The sequence below is a fragment of the Petaurus breviceps genome, unplaced genomic scaffold, assembly GCF_028583685.1.
Source record: "Petaurus breviceps papuanus isolate PSGF00001 unplaced genomic scaffold, PetGlider_PUasm1.0 156, whole genome shotgun sequence".
NCBI classification, from domain to species: domain Eukaryota; kingdom Metazoa; phylum Chordata; class Mammalia; order Diprotodontia; family Petauridae; genus Petaurus; species Petaurus breviceps.
This window is the reverse complement of record NW_027185720.1, coordinates 9130001-9142114: the sequence shown is the minus strand read 5'-3', so window position 1 is coordinate 9142114 and position 12114 is coordinate 9130001. Positions and strand designations below refer to the sequence as shown.

The window sequence follows — 12114 nt, the reverse complement described above, 5'->3', positions numbered from 1 at the left end:
CTTGCCAGAGGTTACAAATCCACATGACAGAGTTGGGATTTGAATCTATAACTTCTGCTTCCAAGCCCAGTTTCTCCCTTTCATGTCCCCACATCACTTCAGTCCCCTGGGGGGGCCCAGAATGGGTTGGGTTTTACCTGCTCAAGGGGTTCAGGACCACAGCTGTCTCCTCCCTTTTCGGCATTTCAGAAGAGAGCTGGCAGGGAGTGGATAGATTAAGAGTGGGGAGGGAAGGGGCCAGGAATGTGGCGGCAGAAGATCAGGGGAATCAAGACCTGCCTGGGCCCCTCATTTACTCCCACTCAAATCCCCACCTCCATTGAGCTGTATCCTGGCTGTGACAGATGAGGCTTTCGCCCCACCACTCCCATTAATGTCAACAGGGGAGAGACGGCTGTGGGCCCCTCCTTGGAGCAGGGCCAACCCGAAAGCAACAGGTCCCTCCATTCACCAGGGGGGAAAGGGACTCCTCAGGTGGCCCTGATGATCTACGCCCTCTAGGCAGGGTGGGACGGTCAGGGGTGGGGAAACCTGTGGCCTCGAGGCAGCACATGGCCCTCTAGATCCTTGACTGTGGCCCTTTGAATTCAAACTTCACAGAACAAATCCTTCTATCAAAAGGTTCCACTTGAGGACCTATAGGGCCACCTGTGGCCTTGAGGCTGCAGGTTCCCCACCCCTGAGAGTCCTCTGGGATTTGGGCAGGAGCTAAACCTTCTAGAAGCAGGGATCCACATTTCATGGCTGGAAAGTCACCTCAGAGATCCAGGAGGTAGTATACCCAGTGCCTGAGACACCAAATCCATAGCATGCTGCCTCATGTTATGCTTTGATGGGCCAATGGGTCCATAAGCTTATCCAGGTAGGTATTCCTTCCATGGGTACCAACCACAACCCAGCCAACCCTTCTCATCCTCTGAAATTTTCAGCTCCTTCCTCCAGAGAGTATTTAGCCCACGCCAGCAGGCCCTCTTCTGTCTCTCTGAACATTCCAAGGATGAGCAAATAGAACCTTCAGTCTCTCCCACGTTATGATTCTCTTTCTTTCCATATGACCAGGCTACTTCCCCTCCTGGAGTCCCGTTTCCTTGGTCATCCCTTTCACGTCCATTCTGATACAAGTCACAAGTCACTGCTAATGAAGTTCAGCCAGCTAATATCCTGTTCATGCTCCCAGGGCATTTTTGGTCACTTTTGCTGATGACTCTTATTGAATTTGGGATATTCTGATTCCTAGTGATGGAGCTTCAGGGGAAGAACTGGGAGTGGACAGTCAGTCTATACCTGCATTGTGAACAGTGTAGAAACTCTCTCCTCCAAAGCAAATTACTCACCTACATCCTTTTACATCTCATTTACTTGTCTTGGACCTCTTGAGAGAGCTTCAGTGACTTTCTGGGAGAGGATCTGAACACAGGTCTCCCCACCTTTCACCATTCTACCGCTGTGTCTCCCAATGGAAGAATTAAGCCCAGTGTTTAAAAATAAAGAGGCAAAATTATGGGCAAAGTCTAGTCTGGGATGATTAAAAGCCATGCACAGTTCCCCAAATGCTGTGTAAACCATTCTTTGCCTTCTAGGTGGATTAGCTGAGTGGAATGCTAGGTGGCTTTAGATTCAGGAAGACCTGAGTTCAAATCCTGCCTCTGATACTATGTGACAGTTTCCCTGTATGAAACTAATACTACACCTACTTGATAAGGTTGTTATAAGGACCAAACAAGAATATATGTGTATGGATGTATGTATGTGTGTATGTATACACACATATGTTTATGTGTATCTGTGTATAGTATATATACATGTGTGTATATTTATAGTGTGTATATCTACACGGATCTATGTAATATAATCTCATAAATTTGTATATATGAAATCTATATAGTCTCGTTGTATGTATACACATGAGTACCTATTTTCAGACTCCACATGTGCACTTGTGTACATGGATATACATATATATTTATGCACATGTGCATGTACACTGACATGTATATGAATTGCACAGCATACATATGCATATATCTAGTGATTTTCTGACTTTTTAAAACCATGACCAGCATCTCCTAACATTCCAAGGATTGTCATATAGAAAAAGGAATCACTTCTGCTTGGCCTCAGAAGGCACAGCAGGAACCAGTGGCCACCAGCTGTACTGAGGCTTCTTCAGTCTAGATGGAAACCAGCAATTGGAGCAGACCCAAAATGGAGCGAGCTGCTGCCAGAGGCAGGGAGGGTGCTTACTCACTAGACAGAAGCAGAGGCATGGAGTTTTACAAAGTTGGAAGGAATCTCCGAGGGCATCTGGTCCTATCCACACTTGAAAATTGTCTTAAGTGTTTAGTGTGGCAGGCCGTGTACTAGACACTAAAAATACAAAAAGAAAAATGCAACAACACCTGCCCTCAAGGAACTTACATTCTACTGGTCAATCTCTAAGGTAAAGCCCAGCTTTCGATAATAAGACTTTATGTTCTCCTTAAGTCTATTCCCCTACATACTTTGCCCCTTTCCCTTTTTGTACACCAACTACATAATCTCCTTAATCCAGCCTACATTTAACTGGTTCCAACCTTCAGTTTGGGTGATAGTTCCTCCCTTCCTTGTTTGCTTCCTTCCTTCCTTGCTTCCTTCCTCTCTCTCTCCTCTCTCTCCTTCCTTCTCTCTCTGTCTCTCTCTGTCTCTCTGTCTCTCTTTCTCTCTGTCTCTCTGTCTCTCTCTCTCTGTCTCTCTGTCTCTGTCTCCCTCTCTCTCTGTCTCTCTGTCTCTGTCTCTCTCTCTCTCTGTCTCTGTCTCTCTCTGTCTCTCTCTCTCTCTCTGTCTCTGTCTCTCTCTCTCTGTCTCTTTCTCTCTCTGTCTCTCTCTTTCTCTTTCTCTGTCTCTCTCTCTCCCCCTCCCTTAACAATGTGATATCCCTACCTTTCTATTTTTATCTCCATTTTATAAATAAGAAAACTGAGGCTCAGAGTGGCATGGTCACAGACATATAGATAATAAGTAGACCTAAAAGCAAGAAGCCTCTCTCCATCACACCTGACAAGTGGTTATCCAGTCTTTGCCTGAAAACCTCCAGTCTCCAAAGAGGAGAAGCTTATTGCCTAGTGCAAAGGGGTAAACTGTGAGCTCTGAAGAATCTGGGTTTAAAACTCCTCTCTGAAACCACCTGGTGATCTTGTACAAGTGACTTCTCCCTGAGCCTCAGTTTCCTCTTCTGTAAAATGATAGGGTTGCGCTACATGGTCTCTTTCAGCTCTAAATCTAAAGTCCTAAGTCCTTTTCCGCTGAGTCTCATTATCCTCCTGTGAAAATGATAGGGTTGGAATACATGGCCACAGAGGTCCCTTCCAGCTGTGGATCTGGGATCCAATGGTCCTGTCACCTCCTGAGGAAAACAGTGTCAGGAAATCTTCCTGAAAATCTAACCAAAGCTTACCTCTTTGCACCTTTTACCCATGGATCATTATTCTTCCCTCTGGGGCCAGACAGAGTAAGTCTGATCTCTCTTCAACATGGTGGCCGTCAAGTGATTTCCTAAGTTTTTTTCAGAATAAAAATCCCTGGTCCCTTCAATTGATCTTCATGAAGCATGAGGGAAGAGAGAAGGCAGAAGGGAAGAAGGGGGAGGGGAAATGGAATAAACATTTATATAGTATCTACTGAATGCCAGGCATTGTACTAAATGCTTTACAAGTATTTTCTGCGATGAAAGGGTAAGGAGGGAGAACATTCCAGGTATGGAGAGAGAAATTGTAAAGTAACAGCACAATTCTGTCTACTTGACTTTGGGAAGGCCACTTTAACTCTCTGGGACTCAGTTTCCTCATTTGTAAAAATGGATGCTCCTTTAATGTCCTAGTTGCCCTCAGCAGTTATGCTCCAAAGAGTAAAAGGTACAATTTATCCCTGGAGACACAGGGAAATAAAACAAATGGCCTGTTATATCCTCTTTCTCATTATGATCATCATGCTATAAAACCTTGTCTGACTTTGGTTCGGGGCATTTATTCCTACTGATTGATAGAGGAGGCAGTGATCCCTAACCTTGCCTTCAAAGAAAGGCTGCAGGAGTCCTGGGGGATGATCTAGGAGCAATTTTCGTTCATGCAAGAGCTAGACAAGATTACCACTTAATTTCCTTCCACCTTGAAATTTCTATGGGATGGGAGGGGAAGAAAGGACATGAAACTAAGAAAAGAGGAGAAAGGATGGAAGGAAAATATTCCTATCACTGCCACATGCCCAATCTTCTCCCTTCTTTTCTCTCCTTTTTTCCTCCCATTTTCCTTCTTCCTTCTTATACTCCATCCTTCTCCCCCCCCACACTTTTCTTCTTCCCTTTCCATCTACTTTTCTCCTTCCTATTCCTTTCTTCCTTCCCCCACCCCCTTTCCTCTCCATTCTATTTCTTCTCCCATTCTTTCCTGTCCCCTATCCAATAATGAATCCTGGGGAACCTACCTGTCCTTATTTTATTGTGATATCTGTTTGTTTAGGGGATGGTGACTTGTAACATCATCAGCCTAGAACACTCCCTCCCTCCTCCCAATGCAGATCAACAGCTTGTCATGGGCTGCTTGGGGAGTACCATGAGACTGAGTCAATCTTCAATGCACAATGATTTACTAAGCGCTTGCTATGTGCCAGGCACTGGGCTAAGGGGATCCAAATACAGGTGAAAGAAAGACAGTCTCTGCCCTCCAGAAGCTTACATTTCAATAGGAGATGGCACCATCTCATAGAGGAGCTTTAAAGGGGGCTAGAAAGAAGGCACTGAGGCAGAGGCATGGTGACATAAACTTAATGAACCAAAAATGGCTGCTCTGGGGCCATCCCCAAAATGGTGACTAAAGGAAGAGCTCCTCAATGGGAGAAGGAGCCCTCAAGAGTCCAATGACTTGCCCAAGCTCTGACTCCCCATGTTAGTGGTAGGATTTGAACTCATGGCTCCTTAACTCTGAGGCCAGTTTTCTGGCTGCTGCATGTGCAGTAGCCTTCTGGATAGTTTCCTTGCCTCACACCTCTCCACGTTCCAATCCATCCTTCACATATGGACCATATGTCCCTTCTACTCAGTCAGCTCCATTTGCTCCCTGTTAGAGATGATATCAAATATGAAATCATCTTTTAGCCTTTAAAGCCCTTCCTAGCCTGGTCCCATCCACCCTTCCCTGTCCTCCAGTCCTCTACAATAGTCTCCTTACTATTGTTCCCATAAGACACTCCATCTCTTGACTGCATTTTCACTGGCCATTCCCCATACTTGGGATACTCCCCCTCCTCACTTCAGCCTCTGGGATTCTCAAGCTTCCCTCAAATCCAGACCTTCCCACACCTCCCCACTGTTAGTGCCCTCCCTCAGAGATGATCTCCAAGTGACTCTCAATGATTGACAAGACTGTGTATATATATATGAATATGTATACATATATATATATATGAATATGTATACATATATATATATATATATATATATTGAACTTGACTAGGCTGGTTCTCCAAAGATTGACACATAAGCAATCTTCAGACTTGCATTCTAAGCCTGTCAAGCAAAAGCCTTGCCTCTGCCGCAATGGCTTTGAAGAAGTGAAAGGAAAAAGCATGGGCTTTTTTAACCTTCTTTGTATTCCCAGGATGCTTGTCGAATGACTGATTGACTGACTCAACCTGTTTTGACATATTATTTTTCATTGGCAGAATCAGTTAATGACTTAGACAGGGCATTCCTGTATATCACTAAAGAAGCAGATTGAGATGGTCATTCTGGGGACCTGGTTTAGGGCCAGACTAGAAAAGAATAAACTTTCTGCTAAAATCCAACTCCTCTCTTCTCCTTCTCAAAGGACCAAGTATTTCTATGGAAAGAAGATGAATGGAGAGATTGAGATTAGAGTGGAACAGGTCAGTAAGAGCCAACCCTTTCTACAAAAGTGGCCATTAGCAAGAGGAGCATTCCCCATTGCCATGATGTCCTTTGCCCCTAAAAGATGCAAGATAGGAGAAAAGGGAAAGTGGATCACTTGTAGGTACCCACACTGGATAACCAGTTTTGTGTTGTTACTTGTGTCTTAAAAGTTCTTCTCTGAGGAGGCTGTGGGTTCAGAGTCATAGCTGCTCTGGGATGGTTCCACCTTTCCTTGGTTAACCCATTGACCAGCCTCTCCCTCCCTCCCTCTCTCCCTCTCTCCCTCTCTCTCTCTCCCTCCCTCTCTCTCTCTCTCTCTCTCTCTCTCTCTCTCTCTTCCTCCCTTTTCCCTCTCCCTCCCCTTCTCCCTCTCCCTCTCCTTCTTGCTCTCCTCTCCCTCCCTCCCTCTTTCTCTCTCTCCGCCCCATCTGTCAATCTCTTCTAACACATACCAGAGAGTTATTTGTTACATTAAATAGCAATTTCCCCTCCCAAGCGCTCTCTCCACCCCAACCCATCTCATCCATAGACCCATATCCTTACCACAACCCTAAAAGATAGGTCATGAACAGGGAAACCTATTACAGGCATGAAAATGGAGACACAGAAATATCAAGGAATGAGTCAAAGGACACAGAGGGGAAGGACTGTCTTACTTCTGCCTTTGTTAGCATCGTACCTAGCACATAGTAGGGATCAGCCTGGCATACAGTAGGCACAAATACACAATGTATATTGGCATCTTCTTTGAAACTTGGCATATTGCCTAGACTGGTGAAGTGAATGTAATTAACCTGCCTAAAGTTATGCATTCTTGTTGATTGACTGATTCAGAGTGAAATCAGGACAAGGACACAAGTGTCCCAGTGCCTGGTGAATATTAAAGCTACCATCCTTACTCAAAGGACTACAAAGATCTTAGAAATTCCTTTTAAGTTCAAAAGGAACTTAATAGTCATTGAATTCAATTCCATTATGTTACAGATGTTTAAACTGAGGCCCAGAAAAATGAAATGGCTTGACCAACATCATGAAACAAATTAGTAGCATCCTTATTCTTACCCTTATAACATCATGATTGTAATAATTGTTTTGATTCTTTAGAGCCAAACTTCTTTCTTAATTTTTTTTTCATGGACTCCTCTGGCAGTCTTCTCTGATCCTCTTGGAACCCTTCTCAGAATCATGTTTTTAAATGCACAAAACAAAATCAAAGAAAACCAGTTATATAGAAATAAAGATGGAGTTGATTTTTCTTTTCCCGTTCAAATTCATGAGCCCCCTGAAATCCATCTGCATATCTCTAGTAGGATCTGTGGCCCCCAGGCCTCTACTTTGGGTGGGCAATTACATCAGAATGGGTGTTGCTTTTACTGATGTAAATCTCAACCTCTGCCCTCCTTAGTACAGGGTGTTTCTCCCAGGATTTAAACTCCTTGAGGCAAGGATTTTTCATTTTTTTCTTTTTATTCCCAGTGCCTAGCACAGTGCCTGGCACATAATAGAGGTTTAATAAATTCTTGTTGATTGATTTGATTCATGAAAGTCTGTGGCCAAAAATATGTATCACTTAGTAGTCAACGTTAAAGTCATGAGGACTTGGCTAGGCTGGTTCTCCAATGATAGACACATAAGCAGTCTTCAGAATCATATTCTAATCCTGTCAAACAAGAGCCTTGTCTCTGCTGCAATAGCTTTGAATAAATGAAAGGAAAAAGCAATTATTGAATGTTTGCTGTATATGAGGTACTGAGCTAAGCACTGAATAAACACACTGGCTGTTGTCCTTTGTTCTTGAAGAGGACCAAAATGGCATCACTATGTAAGAGTCAAGTTATAATGTGTCCAATTGTAGCCAATCAGACCAATATAAGCTCAGAGTGCTCTACCCCAGGTTGGGCACAAATAGTCCATGGGAACATTTGGGGTGGATTCTCTAATTTTGTGCATCTTACATTTCTTTTGAGCTAATTTAGTTCTGCTTTGCTCATAGAGCATGGCACCTTCTCAGATGTGGGCACGCCATACTGAGTGGTCCTATGCCAGTGTCTCCCATGTCTCACAATCGATTCCAAAGTTCTTAAGAGAGACCTTGAGCATTTCCTTGTATTGCTTCTTTTGACCACCTTGCAAGTATTTGCCTTTTGTGATTTACTAGTCCCTACCCTCAAGAAACTGCTTTCTTTTTTTTTTTTAAAGCAATTGGGGTTAAGTAACTTGCTCAAGGTTACACGGCCAGTTATTTCTGGGCATGGTGCTGAGTATCTAAGCCCGGATTTGATCCAGGTCATCCCGACACTGGAGCCAGTGCTCTTACTCGCTGAGCCACCTGGCTGCCCCTAAGCAATCGGGGTTAAGTAAATTGCTCAAGGTTACACGGCCAGGTGTTTCTGGGTGGGTGCTAAGTGTCGGAGCCCGGGATTCGATCTCCAGGTCATCCCGACACTGGAGCCGGTGCTCTTACTCGCTGTGAAGAAACTGCTTTCTCAAGGAAGAAGACAATACCTGTGGTGAGTGGTGGAAAAGAAAGAGTGTTTCAGCCCAAAGGGATGTTAATTGGAGTCATAGGGTTATGAATTGACCTGTGGTTTCTTTTTCAGGAACAAGAGTAGGGTTGGTTTAGTTACCATTCTCAGAGCCAGCATCGGAAAGAAGGAGAAGGGGTGGGCAGGATTGTGTTGGACAAGTTACATCTTAGCATGGAGATAGTAGGGAAATACAGTTGGTTGGAAACCATGGCAAGACCCAGTAGAGGCTGGGAGCTTGAGCTCTGATGGGAAGTGGCCGGTGGAATTGGATGGCACAGAGATATTGGGAAGAGGCATGATGGGGCCCAAACCCAGGACAAGGTAAAGCAAGTACTCCCAAGTCGGAAAGACTTTAGGTCAAATCCAGTCTCAAATACTTCCTAGCTGTGTGATACTGGGCAAATGCCTTCCTCTGAGATTAATATCCATTTCTACTGCATGTGTCTTGTATGTTCTTAGTCATTTGCATCTGGTTTCTCCACTGGGGACCTCCTTGAGGACGGGGACTGGGTTTTTGGCTTTCTTTGTGTTGCGGTGGCAAGTGCAGTGCTTGGAAAATGGTCTCGTAACCTTTGCTTGCCTCAGTTTCCTCATCTGTAAAATAGGAATAATAATAGCACCTTTGAAGATTGTGGTGAAGACCACATGAGATAATATTTATGAAGGTCTTGGAACAGTGCTCAACACATAATAGACACTCAATAAACACTTGTTTCTTCCCTCCCTTCCTGTTCCGTGTTCAAATCCCACCTCAGACACATACAGATTTTTGTGACCATGGGAAAATTCCTTGACTTCTCTGGGGCTCAGTTTCCTCATCTGTCAAATAAGAAGGTTGGACTCTATGACCACTAAGGTCCTTTCCAGCTCTAAACTTATGATTGCATGATTCATTTCATTTGGAGCCATCATCACTTAAGAGAACAAAAGGAAAGATCTGGAGAACGCTAGGCTTGACAAGCCTCCATTCATTATTTCCATCTCTTTCCAAAGAAATGAGCCTTTGGCTCATCCCATGGAGTTCTTGGCTTCCCCACTGGCTGCTGGGAGTCCTGTTGGGTCCAGTATGTTCTTAGAGTCATAAAAACACAGAGTGTTCAACTTGGAAGGGGCCTTAGAACTCATGTGGTCCAACCCTGCTCGTGTTTGTTCATCAGTTGGTTGGTTTTCATTGGCTGACTGGTGATTTCACTGGGGCAGGGAATTTCCTCCACTGTTTGTTGCGCTGTTCCTCAGTCACTGGAAATCCTCACACACACACACACACACACACACACACACACACACACACACACGATAACCATTGAGGTCTAGATGAGGGGCCCTTTGGTCTTCAGTCAGTCTTTCCCATTCCTTCCTCTTTCCTTCTTTGATCCCAGTACGTTAGAATATATCACGGAAGGACCTGAAGCCAGAAAAGAACTTAGAGATCACCCATTCATTTTATAGATAAGGAAACTGAGACCCAAGTTCAAGTGACTTCCCCAAAGTCAATGTAACAGATCTTTGTTGCTGCCTTTGAGGCTCACCCCCCCCAATTCCTAGAATATTGCTCCTTCTCCCCTGTCCAAAGAAAGATGGCATATCAGTTCTTTGTTATAAGCTATATTGCTCTGGGAAAAGGGAGCAAGAGGGATATTAGGCAGCTGATGGCACAGTGGAAAGAATGCTGAACCTGAAATCAAGAAGACGTGAGATCAAATCCAGCCTCAGACACTTACTAGCTGTGTGATCCTAGATAAGTCACTTGACTTCTGTTTGCCTCAGTTTCCTCAAATGTAAAATGAGGATAATAATAGCATCTTCTTCAAAAAGTTGTTGTGAGGCTAAAATGAGATAATATATATAAAAAGAACTCAGCCCAGTGCCTGGCACAAAGTGGGCTTTTATAGAAATGCTTGTTCCCTCCCTTCTATAAGGGGGAAACTGACATAACATAAAAACAACTAGATCAATACAAATTTTATTTAATTTATTATATACAATAAATCTAATAAGTACAATTTATTAAATTTAAATAAAAATTTATTTTTTTTCTCTTTTTTTTTTTTTTAAGCAATCAGGGTTAAGTAACTTGCTCAAGGTTACACGGCCAGTTATTTCTGGGTGTGGTGCTGAGTGTCTGACCCTGGGATTCGATCTCCAGGTCATCCCGATTCTGGAGCCTGTGCTCTTACTCGCTGAGCCACCTGGCCGCCCCTAAGCAATTGGGGTTAAGTAACTTGCTCAAGGTCACATGGCCAGGTGTTTCTGGGTGGGTGCTAAGTGTCTGAGACCGGGATTCGATCTCCAGGTCGTTCTGACACTGGAGCCGGTGCTCTTACTTGCTGTGCTACCTGGCCGTCCCTAAATAAAAATTTATTTAAAAAAATTTTAAACAGTTGGTGTTGCATTCATACCTGGAATTCTCTCACAGCTTTTCTGGCTTCCTCTTAGACTTGAGGTCAATTCTGCCTTCAGAGAGAAGTGTTTCCTGGTGCTCTCCAACCCTCTCCTCACTGCTGATGCTTCCCCTCTGAGATCCTTGCTCATTGACACTGTATAAACCTTGTACATACATAGTCATTTGCATCATGTTTTTCCCATCAGTGCCCTTCTTGAGGGCATAGACTAGGTGTTTGCCTTTCTGTGTGTTCCTGGGGTACACAGAGTGCTTGGAATATTTTTGTTGTTATTTTATCATTCCCAATCATGTCCTACTCCCTGTGACCCCATTTGAAAATTTTCTTGGCAAAGATACTGGAGTGGTTTGCCATTTCCTTCTCCAACTAATTTTACAGATAAGGAAACTGAGGCAAACAGTTAAATGACTTGCCCAGGGTTAAACATTTAATAAATGCTTGTTGACTGAGTTACAGACATTCCACCAAGCAAACCCTAGATGACCCTCAAAGAAGTTTCCCTAGAATTAAGTCCAGGATGCTATAGGTATTGGGAAGTGAGATAAGGGACATTTGTTTACATGTGCTCATAATTTTAATACTAGAAGTCATTATAATAATAAAAATAATACAGACATTTGTATAATACTTTAAGATATGCAGACATTATCTCATTAGATCCTTACAGCATACCTGGGAAGCAGGTACTGTTATTATCCTGATTTTACTGATAAGGAAACTGAGGCTAGACCACATAGAGTATCTGGTGTAGGATTTGAACTCAGGTCTCCCTAACTCCAAGTCTACTACTATATTCTGTGGCATTTACTTGGTGAAAATAGCCCAGAAATTTCAAAAGTTGTCTCTGGGTGAATCAAGGTCTTCTCCAGTCTCAGCCCTGGGTCACACCCTTGCTCTGGTAGCTGCAAATTACCTCTAAATCCTTATTTGTCATGACCCCAAGTGCATTGGTAGATGCCCTGGTTGGAGTTCATTGTTTCCAGGTCACTAGCTATGAGGAACCCTGTCACCTATGTAGGGTTCTGGTGGGCACTGGGATACCTTCTGTGTAATTAATGGTAGTTAGGTTCTGGTATTTATGAAGAAAGAAAGAAGGAAAGAAAGAAAGAAAGAAAGAAAGAAAGAAAGAAAGAAAGAAAGAAAGAAAGAAAGAAAGAAAGAAAGAAAGAAAGAAAGAAAGAAAGAAAGAAAGAAAGAAAGAAAGAAAGAAAGAAAGAAAGAAAGAAAGAAAGAAAGAAAGAAAGAAAGAAAGAAGGAAGGAAGGAAGGAAGGAAGGAAGGAA

The 12114-nt window shown here is 43.4% G+C and overlaps 1 protein-coding gene across 1 annotated transcript in view; it reads left to right on the top strand.

The window, feature by feature from the left end:
* SYN3 (synapsin III) overlaps nucleotides 1-12114 on the top strand; it is a 406353-nt gene that overhangs the window by 36964 nt on the left and 357275 nt on the right. Inside the window, 1 exon segment of the mRNA XM_069082163.1 lies at nucleotides 5841-5898. Coding sequence (XP_068938264.1) covers nucleotides 5841-5898 — 58 coding nt within the window.